Source organism: Watersipora subatra, chromosome 7, assembly GCF_963576615.1.
Source record: "Watersipora subatra chromosome 7, tzWatSuba1.1, whole genome shotgun sequence".
NCBI classification, from domain to species: Eukaryota; Metazoa; Bryozoa; class Gymnolaemata; order Cheilostomatida; family Watersiporidae; genus Watersipora; species Watersipora subatra.
In genome coordinates, this window is record NC_088714.1 from 58,366,467 (window position 1) to 58,382,272 (window position 15,806).

The 15,806-nt window shown below is 38.7% G+C and overlaps 1 protein-coding gene across 1 annotated transcript; it reads left to right on the forward strand.

Moving 5' to 3' along the window:
- Nucleotides 1-12,324: 12,324 nt before the first annotated feature.
- On the forward strand, nucleotides 12,325-12,702 carry LOC137400926 (protein GVQW3-like). Its single transcript, XM_068087267.1, has one exon. It carries the CDS (start codon nucleotides 12,325-12,327, stop codon nucleotides 12,700-12,702), a length of 378 nt encoding a protein of 125 aa, XP_067943368.1.
- The last annotated feature ends 3,104 nt before the right edge of the window (nucleotides 12,703-15,806 follow it).

Consider the following 15,806-nt stretch of genomic DNA (forward strand, 5'->3'; position numbering starts at 1 on the left):
CGCAGCAGAGACTAGCTATATTGACCCAGGGTAGTTTTGATGTTACCTGTACTGTCACAGGAAGTAACCCTATTGGATTAAGGGACAAAATCGCTGCACTCTCCTCTAAGTACTCTGATATCTTTAAGGCAGGTCTTGGCCGATGTAAAAAGGTAAAAGTACCAGTACGTACGCTTGAAACCAGAAAGCACACCAAGCTTTTCTAAACCTCGTGTAGTGCCATTCTCTAGACGCCAAGCTGTAAAAGAAGAGCTAGATCGATTAGTTAAAGCAGGTGTTCTGGAACATGTGGACTTTAGTGATTATGCTGCTCCAATAGTAGCAGTTTTCAAACCAAATGGAAGAGTGCGTATATGTGGTGATTTCAAGATGTTGAACCAACAAATATCAATTGATCAACACCCATTACCAAGCCTTGAAGAGTTGCTAGAGAAGTTGAGAGGCGGGGTACACTTTTCCAAGATAGACCTGGCAGATGCCTACTTGCAACTAGAGTTAGATGATAATGCAAATAAGTTGTGTCATCAACACTCAATGTGGTTTGTTTCGCTACAACAGGATGTGTTTTGGATTGGCATCAAGCCTGCACAGTTTCAGCGATGCATGGACTCAATGATTGCTGACTTACCTGGAGTTGCAGCATACTTGGATGATCTGATTATCACTGGTAGCAGTGAGAGTGAGCACTAGTCTAATCTCGACAAACTCTTAGCTAGACTACAGAGAGAGAAATGCGAGTTCTTTAAGAATGCTGTTGAATACCTAGGTCACATAATAGACAAGAACGGCAAGACTCCCTTGACCTCTGCAATAGAGGCTATTGAACAGCTTCCACGACAACAGAACTCACAACAGCTACAGGCGTTTTTGGGCAAGATCAACTACTATGGCTCATACATTGCTGACCTGTTTAGCAAAGCAGCCCCACTCTACAAGTTTCTTCATGAAAATGTCGAGTTTGACTGGACTGATGAGTGTGACAAGGCCTTCCATGTTCTTAAAGAAAGTGTCATCAAGGCTACCAAACTTACCCATTTTGACCAGAGTGAACCGCTGGTTCTAGTAACAGACGCATCTAACTATGGAATTGGGGCAGTATTCCTACAAGAAGAAAATGGAGCTGAAAGACCACTAGCACATGCATCAAAGACATTGAACGTGCACCAAAAGAATTACTCACAGATAAAGAAAGAAGCGCTTTCTATCATCTATGGAGTGACTAAGTTTAGACAGTAGCTATAGGGAGACGTTTTACGCTCATTACTGATCATAAACCCCTGGTTGCCATGTTTTCACCAGAAAAGAATATCCCCGTTTTAAAAGCTCAGCGACTGCAGAGATGGGCCCTCACACTGATGGCTTATTAGTATGACATCAGGTACAAACCTACAGCACAGCACGGCAATGCAGATGGCTTGTCCATGTTACCTATAGGGGCAGACCCGAAGTTTGACCATGATGAAGAGAAGGAGAGCATTGAGGTCTCACACACTATACAAGAGGAGCTCGATCATGGTCCCCTTGATGATGAGGCTGTTAAACAAGAAACCATGAAAGACACATCACTACAGATAGTAAAAGAGTGGATACTGAATGGCCTTTGGCCCAATAAGCTTACAGCTAGCTATGAACATTTGTGGCCATATTGGAATATGAGGGAGTCTCTTTTTATTCATGGGGAGGCTGGGCTTTTGCAACGTGATGACACTACCAGAGTTGTCATTCCACAGGCTCTGAAGAGTAAAGTGTTAGACTTGCTGCATACATCATACTGGGGTGTAGAAAGAGTAAAACAGCTTGCTCGTCGATCCGCATGGTGGCCTAGCATCAATGCAGACATAGAACAGCTAATCAAAGCTTGTGAACCTTGCCGAATCTGTGCTAATGACCCAGCCAAGACTTACCAAAGTTGGTCATCCACCCAACTACCATGGGAACAAATTCATTTAGATTATGCAGGACTTTTTAAAGGTCAGATGTGGTTGGTTTGTGTAGATGCACATTCCCGATATCTGTATGTTGCTATGCTAGATGTAGGAAAAACTACTTCTAAGGACACAATTGACGTGCTACGACAGATCTTTGTACATGAAGGTATTCCTCGGACTATTATTACGAATAACGGCCCACAATTCGTGTCAAATGAATTTGACCAGTTCTGCACCATGCATGGCATTAAACATATAACATCACCCGCATTCCATCCTGCATCGAATGGAAAAGCGGAGAGATTTGTTCAGACTCTTAAGCAATCTGTAGAGAAGAATTGTGCAGGAGGGGAGAAAATGAAGACTGCCCTACAACTGTTTTTAACCACTTACAGATGTTTGCCTCATTCCTCTTTGAACTGGAAATCACCTGCTGAAGTTCTACATGGACGACAGCGGAGAAATACTCTGACCTTGCTAAAACCAATTCAGAACAAGAAAACTCTTTCGCCAGGTCAAGCATCTTCTACATCATCACGGTATGAAGTAGACTCTTTGGTTTATGCAATGAACTATAGCTCTGGACCTAAGTGGATACCTGGAACAATAATTAACAAGCTGGATAACATACTGTATGCTGTGTGAACAGATCGTGGTGTATGGAGACGATATGCCAATCAGCTACAAGCTAGACTTCAAGTTAATGATACATCAACCAATGACAATATCATCACAGCTTCAAATGATCTTAACATCCAACCTGCCCAATCTGTACCTGATGAGAGGCCAGTACAAAGTCCCAGATATCTACTCGTAATAGAAGACGACCTGATTACTTTGACAGTTCCAAGTTCTAACAAGATCATGCCTAACCATAAACTCAGAATAGTGAGGGAGATGTGTTACATATTAGCTGTGCAGTCACGCTTTATTTTAGCTGTGCTATAATCGCATAGTTGTCTAATAACCCATAGCTATGGGCTTGCTAACTAAGCCAGTTCCTTCATGTGCTTCTTACCTGTTAGCTGTGTTTTCTGTGATACAATACTTCTCGTGATAATACAATACAACACATTTGTTTCCTCTAAATAAGAATCTCGCCTGGGGATCCCCTAACGATACTAACACCGGCAGTCATGGGAGTGCTAATCATAACATCACTAATGATTTTTGTGAGTTGTTTGAAAGTAGTGAGGAAGGTAAAACACGGTACTGGGTAGACAGCCAGCTTAGGCATAAGGAAGGTGGGGAGAGAACAGGTGGTTTAAATGATGAATCACAGAAACCACCCAGTGCCACGGTCGAAAGTGGCCTAGCCAGTGGGGACCCTGATGTGAGTACTCGAGATACTCAAACTTCGCATGGGTCTGGAGAAGGGGTAATAGCTAGAAAAACAGTTATAAGGAGTGGTCGAGTCAGTAGACCCCGGCTAGATATAAATAGCTTTTACTACTAACTGTTGTTAAAAGATGGTTGCTATGTTGCAGGTTGTTGTAAAGAAATCCGAATTAACAATTCAATCTCGATGGCAGACAGTCTGGTGGTAGAGCTAGTGGTGGCGGACGACCGGAGAAGAGCAGTGATGAGAGGGTTGTAGAGAGGAAGGATGGTAGCGAGGCTAAGAAGCCTGTGGTATATGGTAGTAGCGGTAGGCTGTGGTGCATGATTTTTAGAGCGAAGCGAGATCACTTGGCTGTGAATTGCCCTGGTAATGCTGGTAGGAGGTGCGGGAGAAGTGGTCACTGGCAGAAGGACTGCAAAGTACCAATCTGTCAGTAGTGTAGTGAGACCGGGCAAGCGGTTAGTGGATGCCCCCGCCGGGATTCAGGTGGTCCTGTAAGTAACGAGACAGGGAAAAGGAAGGGCAGTGAGGAAGTACTGGTGCCTCAGAGGAAAGTGAGAAGTTATGCGGAGGTGAGTGGCGGTGCTAGGCAAGCTGTTATACCGGTACCCATTAGGGGAAAAGTAAGCTCTTTTTCGCAGATGTGTTCAGTAACGGGATGATGGGCAGAGAAGGGTGCCAGAGGAGGATCGCCAGTATTGAGAGTGAGGAATTGGAGGTGTGGAAGAAGTTTGAAGCAGAGTTGGCCAGATTGGCTGTCGAGCGCAGGGCAGCAGTCAGCAAGTTAGAGAATGCAAAGGCATTCAGGGCGGCCATTGAGCAGTTGGCTGAGGTCCAGAGGAAGATTGCAAGTAGTAGGCTTGCACCGAGGGAGGGTCAGGCCGAGGTAAATGCGTCTGGGCCTATACTAATTCCCAACGCTGTGGCGCCATCCCCTGTGCAGCCGATTACGGCCCTAGGGGAGACCTCCCACAGGATGCCTGTCAGGCCCGTCTCCATTGGAGAGCGTGTCAAGATGGAAGAGATGGAATCTGAGGTTGAGGAGTCGTTACTGACCCAACCACCAGGTCCCGAGCTAGTTGAGAGTAGTGGAGGTAGTAGTGAAGACAGTGATGTTGGTGTTGTTGGTGACAGAGGTCACGGCGGTAGTGAAGGAAGTGAAGGGGACCAGGAGAGTGAAGAGAGTGGCGCTGCCGAGTACGATGGCAGCCCAGGGTTGCTCGGGAGTAATGATGCTCCGGATGAGTTGATGGACCAGGCGTAAAGAGTAAGGTAAACTACACCAGCAAAGTGAGTCACTGAATGAGTTAAAGTGTATTTCTGGAAGGTTAGTGGCCCAAACAGGAAAAAAGGAAAAAAAAAAGGGCATGTTGTATAATTGGGTTAGCGGGCCCCAGGCTATGGTAATGTCTGAGGTCATGGCAGTTACAGGTAGTTACGAGAGGTTTTGAGAAGTCAAGGGCGTGGTAGTAGAGGGAACAGTACATAAGCGTGGGCAGAACAGGATCGGGTTTTCTTCTTCACATCAATTCATGTAAGTGTACATGTTTATACAACACAAAGTGACCCTGTTTAAACCTTCATTGAGTTTTAATAAGACGAGACACCTTGGATGTCACAAGTAAGAAGTTATTTCATACTAGCAGTAAGTACGGTCTGTAAGTACTAAGTAAGTATTAGCAGTAAACCTGGTGATGCCTGAGATTATTTTACTTTTCAATCAGACAGTCAGCAGTTGAATGCTCGAGAGGCTGGTTCTTGGAAACCAGGGAGAGGTTTGAAACCAAATATTTTTAGTGATCTAGCAGAAGGCATGGACCATAAGCATGTAAAATTTGGATGTAATGGGCCAAAGATTTCGGAAATGCGTAGTGTTTACACAGACTAACACAAAATAATAAACACACAAACGCGAACACACACACTGCCGACCATCCATGTGCACACCATATTCGCATGCACGCATACTCGCACAGGCACGCACACCATGCGAGCATACACACACACACGCATGCACACACACATGCACACACACAATAATAAAATGGGATACATTATTATCTATGCCGGGACTAATATTAACACAGATTTCAACAAATTTTCTCAAAAAATGTAAAAAGTTGGATGACCATCAGTCAATGTCTGACTGTCTATGATTAGACTGCAGTTCAACTTATGAGAACATTTCTAGAGTTGAAAGAGCCATGGGCTGAGAAAAAATTGTTATCAGAATTGTTTTTAAAGGTCTACGAGTTGAGAGCATCAACCAAGAAAAGTAAATTTTATTTATTTAATGAGTAGAACTCATAATGTTGTTCTGGACCTTACTTTGCTTGACTATTCTAACAGTAGTGACAGGAGGAGGTGAAGGTTTGCTTACCACATTGCAGAAATATTTAGTGCTTCTCAAAAATATTTCTTGAGATGACATGTTATAAGTGCAATTGTGAAGCGCACAAAGAAAAAATATGCTTAGAAAAAAGTTAAGGTACGCCAATGTATATAAACATACACTTGGATATACATATTACAAAGGCATATCCGTATTACATATACATATCACGTATCACATGTTACATATATATATCATCTATTACGCATTACATATACATATCAAGTATTATGTATTACATATACATATTATGTATTACATATACATATCACGTATTAGATGCTGAAAGCAGATTATCATTATTAATTAAAACAGTTACAAGTTCTCAACACTGTACCTTACCTACTCAACCACAATAATGTGTGGTACAAATAGAGTCTGGTACAAATAAGGAATGTGTTACAAATAGATCACCTCAAACTTGTTAACAACTTATTAAATCTCAAAAACAAAACTTGCAAGTTAAAGCTTGCCTCCATAATATGTTGCCCAAAATTAAATGCCCTTTTTACAAGAAGAACGAATGATCGACTTATGTTCCACCAAAAAGTGTGTTTAAGCTAAGTCGGATTCTAAATAAGAAATGGCCATTTTTTACAACAGCCAATTTTAATATTACTCAGATGTAATATCTTGATTGGCTACACAGTACATATTCTTAGCATGATTATTATTGACAGACTATGCTTTACCAATGTTTTCAACCTTTGAATTTTGATGAACATTGTCTAAAGCGAGTATTACACTAAACCAGTCCTTACCTTCAGATGACCTTGAAAGACTTAACAGCAAAACAGCTGCAAAGGCTGACCAAACGCCCTTCATTGTGTGTCTAGAAAGCTGCAAGAGTCAGAATATAGTTGACATAACTTGTGATTCGTACTACTACCCCAAAATTGCAGTCGATGGATTAGGCTTTATATAAAATTTAAATTTTAATAAACTTGAATTTGGTAAATTTAAACTATGTAAATTTAAATAAAATCAGTTGCTGAGTAATTCTTTAGATTCCATGGCAAAAATTTGATTCAAAATTCTGATTGAATCATCTTGTGTAACAAATGATGCCTGTGTTTCACGGCGCACTAGCTAATTCCCCTTTTTCAGGCTCCGAAATAATCACGCGTGGGAGTAGAGCGTTTTAGTATATTTGTATATAACAGGCACAATCGCAGCCAAGGGCTACTTCGCCATCTTAGAAAAAGTGCCAGCCTTTTATATGGTTGACCTACGACAACAACAAGTATTACATAAAGTGTGATCAAACTCGTGATGGCAATTACATAAATTGTGGTAAGACATTATTTAATACACAAGAGAGACAATAATAAACCACTAAATACTGTCAGATATACATACAACCACTACTACGAAAGATTACTAAAATAAAGTATAAGTTTTTTTCTAAAATTTAGCTGGTAATGTCTAGCTCACTATGGCCACCACATGAGCACCTAACTCTCAACAAACAAGAACATTCAAAAAATGGCTATAGTCAAACTTGTCATCTGTTTAGTTGAGTTAACTAACTAATAAGGTTCAAAGAAAAATATTTATGATGGAGATTACTGACCGGATTCAAAAACTCGGACTCTGAAGTCTATTCTTTGAAGGTTCTTCCACTTAACTGCCAAATTTGGTGAGCAATAGTATACCATCTGCTATTTCTCATACCCTTTTTATCATCATTCCTCTCATAGCCTTAGCAACATACACTACACATGCTCTATGAGTTTCAACATTAATAGCTTTCATAAGAACCAGAGTTGCGCTCTCCAACGAGACTAGAATCCATAGGGTTACAGATATTGGCTCCGGCTCAGATTCCTCAAGATAGATTGTCACCAAAATCGTATGATAGATTGTGCCAAGATAACTTTGAATCATTCTAAAGCTTCAAAAAGGTGATAGTTGCCTTGAAGGTTATATTATAATCAGAAAAAGGCTATTCTCATGTAAAAACCAGTTCTAGGTATGTAACTCTCTGTAACTATGTAATTCTATGTAACTCAGTGTTACAGAAATTATTAATTAACTAGAAATTCCACTGTCATACAGCCCACGACCAAAGTGATATTGGAAAAAAGAAAGGATACTGATGGTTGAGAAATGCAATATTAGCAGTCAAATGGCACTGCAGTGCAATAGGATAACTGCAATGATAGCTGTAATGTACTGGGTGTGGGTGTTATGATATACAACAAACAGCAATGACGAAAGGAAAAGATTATATGTTTATATCTTTCCCCCTGCCAAGCCCGTATTCCCTGGAGCGGCTGGCCGGCTGAGCCGCCCCAACTTTTTAGGAATTTTTGGCGGCCAAGTAGTCAAACTCGGATAACTCGCTCTCGGATAAAATGTAAAATTTTATCACGAACACTTGGTCAACTCGAACGGATTTGTTTGGTCCATTTCCACGCAATGATAAATTGCTTTAGATAACTCCACCTCAACATCATTAACTCGAACAGTTATTTGCCCAACTGCTACGGAAACGGTTTTTATCACTGTAGAGTATCCGCTTTATTCCAAGCCATAAACAAACGTCAACTTTTAATAGGTCTTTGGCGTCATTATTATCGTGATCGGCAAAATATTTTTGTTAACGACTTTTACATAAAGGTTTGAAAAAGGTCAAGTTTTAACAAACATTCACTTGGCATGGCCCCACGAAAGCGTAGAAACCTTCGGATGAACTTAAAATAAAATCGGCAAAATTGATCTTTGTTAAAACGCTCAAAGGAAAAGATGTATTTTTTCTGAGCGTTTCAACTGCGGTCAAGTTTAGCCTATTTTAATCTGAAAACGTCCTGGCAGTCACATCACCTAAAACAAACAAATCTCAAATAACAGAAAAAATGTTTATACTTTCCGATAACATTTTTTTAAACTTTACATGAGATACCCGGTTGAGGTCTTACATAAAAGAAACTGTTGGGGGGGGGGAGGCTGACACCGCCCCTCCAAACCCCCAGATGCTCATAACTAATCGCCTAACATTAGCCACTCCAACTTACAACCAGGAAATAAAGGCCTGCCCTCTGCAATAGGAGAAATGCAATATTGGCCAATATTAGAAGTAAAACGCACTGATATTATTAGAATAACCAATATTATTAATATAGTAATAATATGAAACCAATGCACAATTTTGTTTACATTTCAAAACGTCATAGCTAACAATATCAAGAAGTGATATTTATATAGATTTTTAGAAAATCTATTTAAAAAGGTGTTGGGTCATGACAAACAGCAATAATGAAAGGAAAAAATTATATGTTTATATCTCTCCCCCTGCAATAGGAGAAATGCAATATCAGAAGTAAAATGCACTGATATTATTAGAATTACCAATATTATTAATATAGCAATACAGTAATACAGTAATAATAAAAAACCAATGCACAATTTTGTTTACATTTCGAAACGTCATAGTTAACAATATCAAGAAGTATCAAAAAGAATATCCAAACTTATAATTAAATATCGTAATAATCTCATAAGAATCGTTAGAAAAAAATATCATCGTCATTTCCTTTACTTACACTGAGCTGGACATCAGTTAGAACACCAAAGTACTCCAAATTGTCTAAGATGTCGGTTACTTTGAAATCGGCAAAAATTAAACGATTTCAGTACTCCTACGTTAATTACAGAAACCTTCGGCAACTTGACAATGCTATAGACTCGTGAAATGTGCACGTTATTGTTTCGTGAAATGCGCATGACTTAATCGTTCTATTCTCTGTCGCTCGGCGTTTCAATTTCCAGTCTTTATTTTGAAAAAAGCAAGGCTTAGCAAGTTTTAAAAATGATTTTCGGCTAAATTAATCTGTCTATTTGTGTATAATCCGATCAGATGGGTAAGTTTTAAGATAATGTCGACGGTTTACAAAGACTTGGTAACATATTTAAATAGGCTTTTATGTGTTTTGTATCGTTGTTATACTTTAACGACTACAAAACGATGGTTAAATTTGTTGATGAAATTTCGAGATAAAAGCTCATCTGATTGTTGATGAGTAATTTTCGGGAGTTGGGTGCACATGTGCATTTATCATAAATCTCCCAACCAATCGCTTCGCTCGTGTTTGGTCGTGGGATTATTATTTAATGCATGCAAATATCTGACTAAATATTCATCAAGAAGCTCGATTGTCTGTTGTATTGTGAAGAACATTAGGCCATTATGGTGCTTACTGTCATTGCACCTAGTAATGCTTAGTGCCTCTGTCTGTTGTAATGTTATTGCCTCTGATTGTTGTAACGCTTAGTGCCTCTGACTGTTGTAATGTTATTGCCTCTGACTGCTATAATGCTTATTCCCCGTGACTGTTGTAATGCTTATTGCTTCTGACTGTTGTAATGTTATTGCCTCTGTCTGTTGTAATGCTTATTGCTTCTTACTGGTGTAATGCTTATTGCCTCTGTCTGTTGTAATGATTATTGCTTCTGTCTGTTTTAATGATTATTGCCTCTGTCTGTTGTAATGCTTATTGCCTCCGACTGCTGTAATGCTTTGTGCATATGTCTGTTGTAATGCTTATGGCCTCTGTCTGTTGTAATGCTTATTGTCTCTGTCTGTTGTAATGCTTATTGCCTCTGTCTGTTGTAATGCTTAGTGCCTCTGTCTGTTGCAATGCTTATTACATCTGTCTGTTGTAATGCTTATTGCTTCTGACTGTTGTAATGCTTAGTGCTCTGACTTGTGTAATGCTTGTGACCTCTGACTGTTGTAATGCTGATGGCCTCTGTCCGTTGTAATGCTTACTGCCTCTATATGTTGTACTGCTTATTGCTTTTGACTGTTTTTTTGCTGACTGTAGGTCAGCAAACATGAAACACCGCATAAGTCACATATTTTACCAGAAAAACATATTTCTGTGCCTCAACAGAAATGGTTATTTTTGCCAGAATGAAGCTTAAAAACGTTAAAAGACGTATATAATAGATAACCAGGTTCCAAAACTCCAGATCCATTCTCCAGATTTCAGAAATTCTTTGGCTCAACTAGAAAGGTAAGTAACTTTTAGCATACCATCTGGTACTTCTCACATCCATTTGCGTCATCATTTTTCGTGGAGTTTGATCAAACACAAGCCTTAGCAACATATATATAGGAAGGGTTCTTAAATATTCATTACATTAATAATCTCCAAGTTTCATAGAGAGCTGTTCAATATTTAGAGTAAAAAGCTAACTACATGTATTTGATTTGCATCATGAGTGGTATCAAAAGTTCAAAAAAAAATTCTAGAACATATTATCTGTTTTCCAAACCGACAAACATGCTTTTAAGTCAAGTTACATGCTAAAGGTTCATATTGTAAAGGTCATGGATACAACTACAACTTGGAGGATTGTTTCGTGTGCAAACCAAACATCATTAGTTTGTCATCACTCCAAAACCATTTCATGGGACAACCAACAAAAGTCTTAAATCAACCTTATTATTAACCTTTATTATCATCTCAAATAAATAATGACTTGATTTTTTAAAAGATGGTGTATTTATGGCTGAAATTTGCAAAATTTAAATTCAAGGTATTTTTCAGCGGCTGTGTACTTGTGTTACATTGTTACCTGTGTTATTTTGCTCCCATCAACACGCTGAGCAAATGAAATGATTTAAATATTAGACTAAAAAAAATTAATGCTATTACAAGAAAGTTACATTCAACTAGTAATGCTTTAAAAATAAACTTACACAAAATTTCAGTAGATTTTATCAGAAAGTATTCGTATTTTTCTATCATTTCCGACTGTTTTTGATGTTTGAGGTGATCTGATTGACAGGATGTTTCAAGATTAAAATTGACTAAACTAGAGTATGGTTAAAACCATCTAATCATGCGTTAGTGTGATGATGACGTCTATAATCGCAAAGAGACTTTCAGAATAGAAATGTGTAACGCTGCAACCTGTACGCAACTACACGTATAATCAATTATAGCAACTAGTGATAATTATCGGTTTAACCACTATCAAGTTTTGTCTATTTTAATCTTGAAGCATCCTGGCCATCAGATCACCTCAAACACCCTAAACAATCTCAACTAATAAAAAATACTAATACTTTCTGACAAAATCTACTAAAGTTTCATCTTTAAACATCTGTATCAGTAAAACTGCAGAGCTTATCCTCATGTTTGTATTAGTTAAAACATAATAATTGTTTGTACTTAGGTAATATTTGGTACTTGCTACTAAAATATTACCTTTGCTGAAATAACCTAAAGTCGTGCTTTTACCATCATATCCGGATTGGCAATCGGTTTTGTTAAATACTTCCAGCTTTGATTGGCTAGTTAATAGATTGTACAGTTTTGTTAGCTAATAGGTGGATTTACCTTGATTAGAGCCCTCATTGGTCAACTAATAGATTGAATAGATTTGATTGGTCAGCTAAAAGGTTGACTACTAGTCAACCTTTTAGCTGACCTTTTAGCTACCCATTTTTGGTTGACTAGTAGCTTTTATAGCTTTTGCTGATCAGCTGATACGAGGGCGATTCGATAAGTAAAGATAATTTCCTTATAAGTTAGAATATTATTGTGATACATGCATAATTTTTTGGGGTTATGTTCTTTTAGGTGTTGTCTTCACACTGTAATCCTTTTCAATAAATTGAGGCTATAAATTTTGTTTGAGACTATTTCAAAATGGCTGCCTTTCTTGAAATTTGCTCACATGTTGAACAGAGAGCTATAATAAGATTTTTGTCAAGTGAAGGAGTCAGACCAAGGGACATTTATAGGAGAATGAAAGCTCAATATGGTGACAGTTGTTTAAACCAAAACAGAGTTTTCAAATGGGCTAGCAGTTTTAAGAAAGGAAGGACCTCTATTGAGGATGAACCAAGGTCAGGCAGGCCAAAAGAGGCAGCCACACCATCCAATTTGGAGGCTGTGAACAAGCTTGTCAGAGCAGACAGGAGGATAAAGGTAGAGGAAATTGCTGAATCATTGAGCATCTCCATTGGAACAGTGCATCCCAGTCTTCGTGAAGGTCTTGGGTACTCAAAGGTGTGTTGCAGGTGAGTACCCAAAATGCTCAGTGATGCCAACAAAGCTAAGCGATTGGAAATGTCTAGGAAGAATCTGGACAGGGTTCAAAAAGAAGGTGATTTCTTTTTAAACATACTTGTGACTTGTGATGAGACCTGGGGGGCACACTATGAGCCAGAGTCAAAGCAGCAGTCATTGAGGTGGAAACACCCATCATATCCTGTCACAAAGAAGTTCAGAGCACAGAGAATTGTCAAGAAAGTGATGTTGACAGTGTTCTGGGATGTGAGAGGCCCCATTACAGTAAGCTTTCTTGAGCAGGGAACCACAGTAAACAGTGAAAATTACTGCCAACTACTACAACAAGTCAAGAAGGACATTAAGAACAAGAGAAGAGGCATGCAATTTCGTGGCGTCATTCTCCACCAAGGCAATGCAAGGCCCCACACTGCCACTCAAACCATTGAGACCATAAACCAAATAGGTTGGAAACTGTTGGACCCCTGTTGGACAACCCACCTTACAGCCCTGATCTTGCACCTTCTGACTATCATCTCTTTGGTGCTCTACAGTCCTATACCAGAGTGATTTATATGGAGACTCACGACGAGGTCAAAGCTACTGTGAGCGAATGGTTACAAAGGCAATCTGCAGAATTTTATGCAGATGGGATCAAAAAACTGGTACCAAGATGGCAGAAATGTGTTGACTTGTCTGGCAATTATGTTGAAAAAAAAGTATCTAACTCAACTACAACTTGACTTATTGTAAAATTATCTTTACTTATCGAATCGCCCTCGTATATTGACTATCTTTGATTGATCGGCTGATAGATTCACTAGTTTTGATTGGTCAGCTAATAAGTTGACTAGCCTTGATTGGTCAACTAATTAATTGAATAGCTTTGGTTGGTCAGCTAATATATTGACTATCTTTGATTTGTTAGCTAGCAAATTGAATAGCTTTGAATAGCCTGCTAATGGATTAAATAGCTTTGATTTGTCAACCAATAAAATGAAAAGCTTTGATAGGTCAACTAATAGAATGGTTTGTGTTGATTGGTCAGATAGTACTGCTTATGAGGTAGCTAAAAACAAATAATTGTAGGTGCATTATTTATTTTCAGAAACATTTAAATGGTGACAATATATATTTTCATCCAACAACTGCATTGCCGTTTCCCCGATTGAAATAATCTTGGGCTCCTTTGAACATAAACGACCTCTCAATAGGAAAGACCTTAATTTTTATCTTGGCATCTTTTGAGGTCGACATTCTTCCAGTAATACAAAACATGCTATCACAATATGTAACAGGTTGGACAGAATTTTTGTAAACTCGTCGTTTGAAGGAACCACTTCCACTGTACATTTTTTCAGCGGTGTCTGTCCCGTAATCATTCATCAACCCAACAGCAAGTACATTGTCACAGTCTTCATTAACAGAAATGGACCACGTGACGACAGCCTTTTTTCCTCCTGCCAAAGTTAAGGCTCCACTTCCATATGTTCTTAATGGAAGCGGTCGCCAAATATCCAAGAAATTCCATGGTTTCCGAAACACCACTATTGATTCTCTTTGCCCGGGCTGAACCGTTGTTATGTCCCCTATTTTGTCACCGTCATTCAAATTCCCTTGAAAATCGAACAATGGCCACATGCAATAATTTTCCAGGATTACCTGTGCCGAGGCTTTATACGCCAGGGCAGTCCCAGCGAAAGCTACATTAGCTATACCTACAGACCAACCATCAGTGATGACTGAACTTGGTACGTTTAATGCTTCTGACCTTTGACCTACAATCACATAAGAGATACAACTGAAACAGATATTTTGTGTTCATATAGTTTGATTTTGTAAACAAATGTGTTGATTTTTTAGTCAATTTTATAGTGTTCTCATACGCTGGCAGTCCCATTCACCAAGGGAGACCGTCATGTGCAATCAGTATGTCCACAATTATTCATACAAGCTCTATGGTGGGCCAGCGGTGCAGTTGGTAATGTGCTTGGATGCACACCTGAATGTATGAGTTCAACTCCTGTACAGTGCAATCTTTTTTAAAACTCTCAGCGATGCTTTGACGGAATGACAAATGGACACGCCTCTTATTATAGCAAAGACTAGCTGAATGCCCCGCGTTGCACAGGTAATAAAATAATCTTTGAATAGAAAGTTTACTTTTTTATTCAACTTATACAGCATTTACTATTCTAGCTTTTAAACTTCATATCAAAAGACAGTGTTTTCTGTGCAGTTCAAATGAATTAGGAGAAAAAAATAAAACAGCTGTACAGGTTTTCAAGCTTTTTCAAACAACTGTAACTTATAAACTTCATATCACAAGAGAAGTGTTTTGTTGAAATTAATTAGGAGACCGGAGTTAACAAGTCATGGAGCTATATAAAAGATAATGTTCACCAAAGAAGAGAGAAGCATTTTGTGCTTTCTATGTAATGTGCAATAGTTGTTTTATACTAAGTAATTGTATATAAATATTTTCTTTGAGGCTTTCACTACGAGTTCTTTTAAAACATTGGTGTGACCGCGTAGGCAGTCGCACTGACTTGTAATTAAATTTGTTAGTAAGAAGGAAAACTTAGTGGTTGTCTCTCTTGGATGGCGATGCTAGGTGAAAACAGAATGATCAGATACGTAATGGGAACAAAGTCTTTTAAGATTTGTTTGCCTATATACAGCAAAAGTATTTGTGTGACAAAGAAGGGTGCATAGATGGTGGCAAAAATCAGTAAAATATGTTAAATATTAAAGCATTAGGTATCCGCTCGAAAAAACTCACCAAGCACGTTTTTGACATAAAAACAATGAATCTCTCAGATGTTTGGGATAAAAAACTTTTATTATTGTTACTCAAAAATGCTGCTTGGAGAGACTAAATTGCATTTACATCTATGAATGAAGAGAGATTTTGATAAACATTCTAGTATTGAGAAGATAATTCCATAAGTCAATGGCGCTGTTATAGTCTCAAGGAAAAAAACTACTCTGCATATAATTTCGAATACAAACTATTGAGTTGGCGTTGCATGCATAGCTGTTGTTCATAGTTCTAGATATCTAGTCCACACAGACTTGCAGCATACATACTCTAATGCAGTCCGCCTTAACCCGTGTTA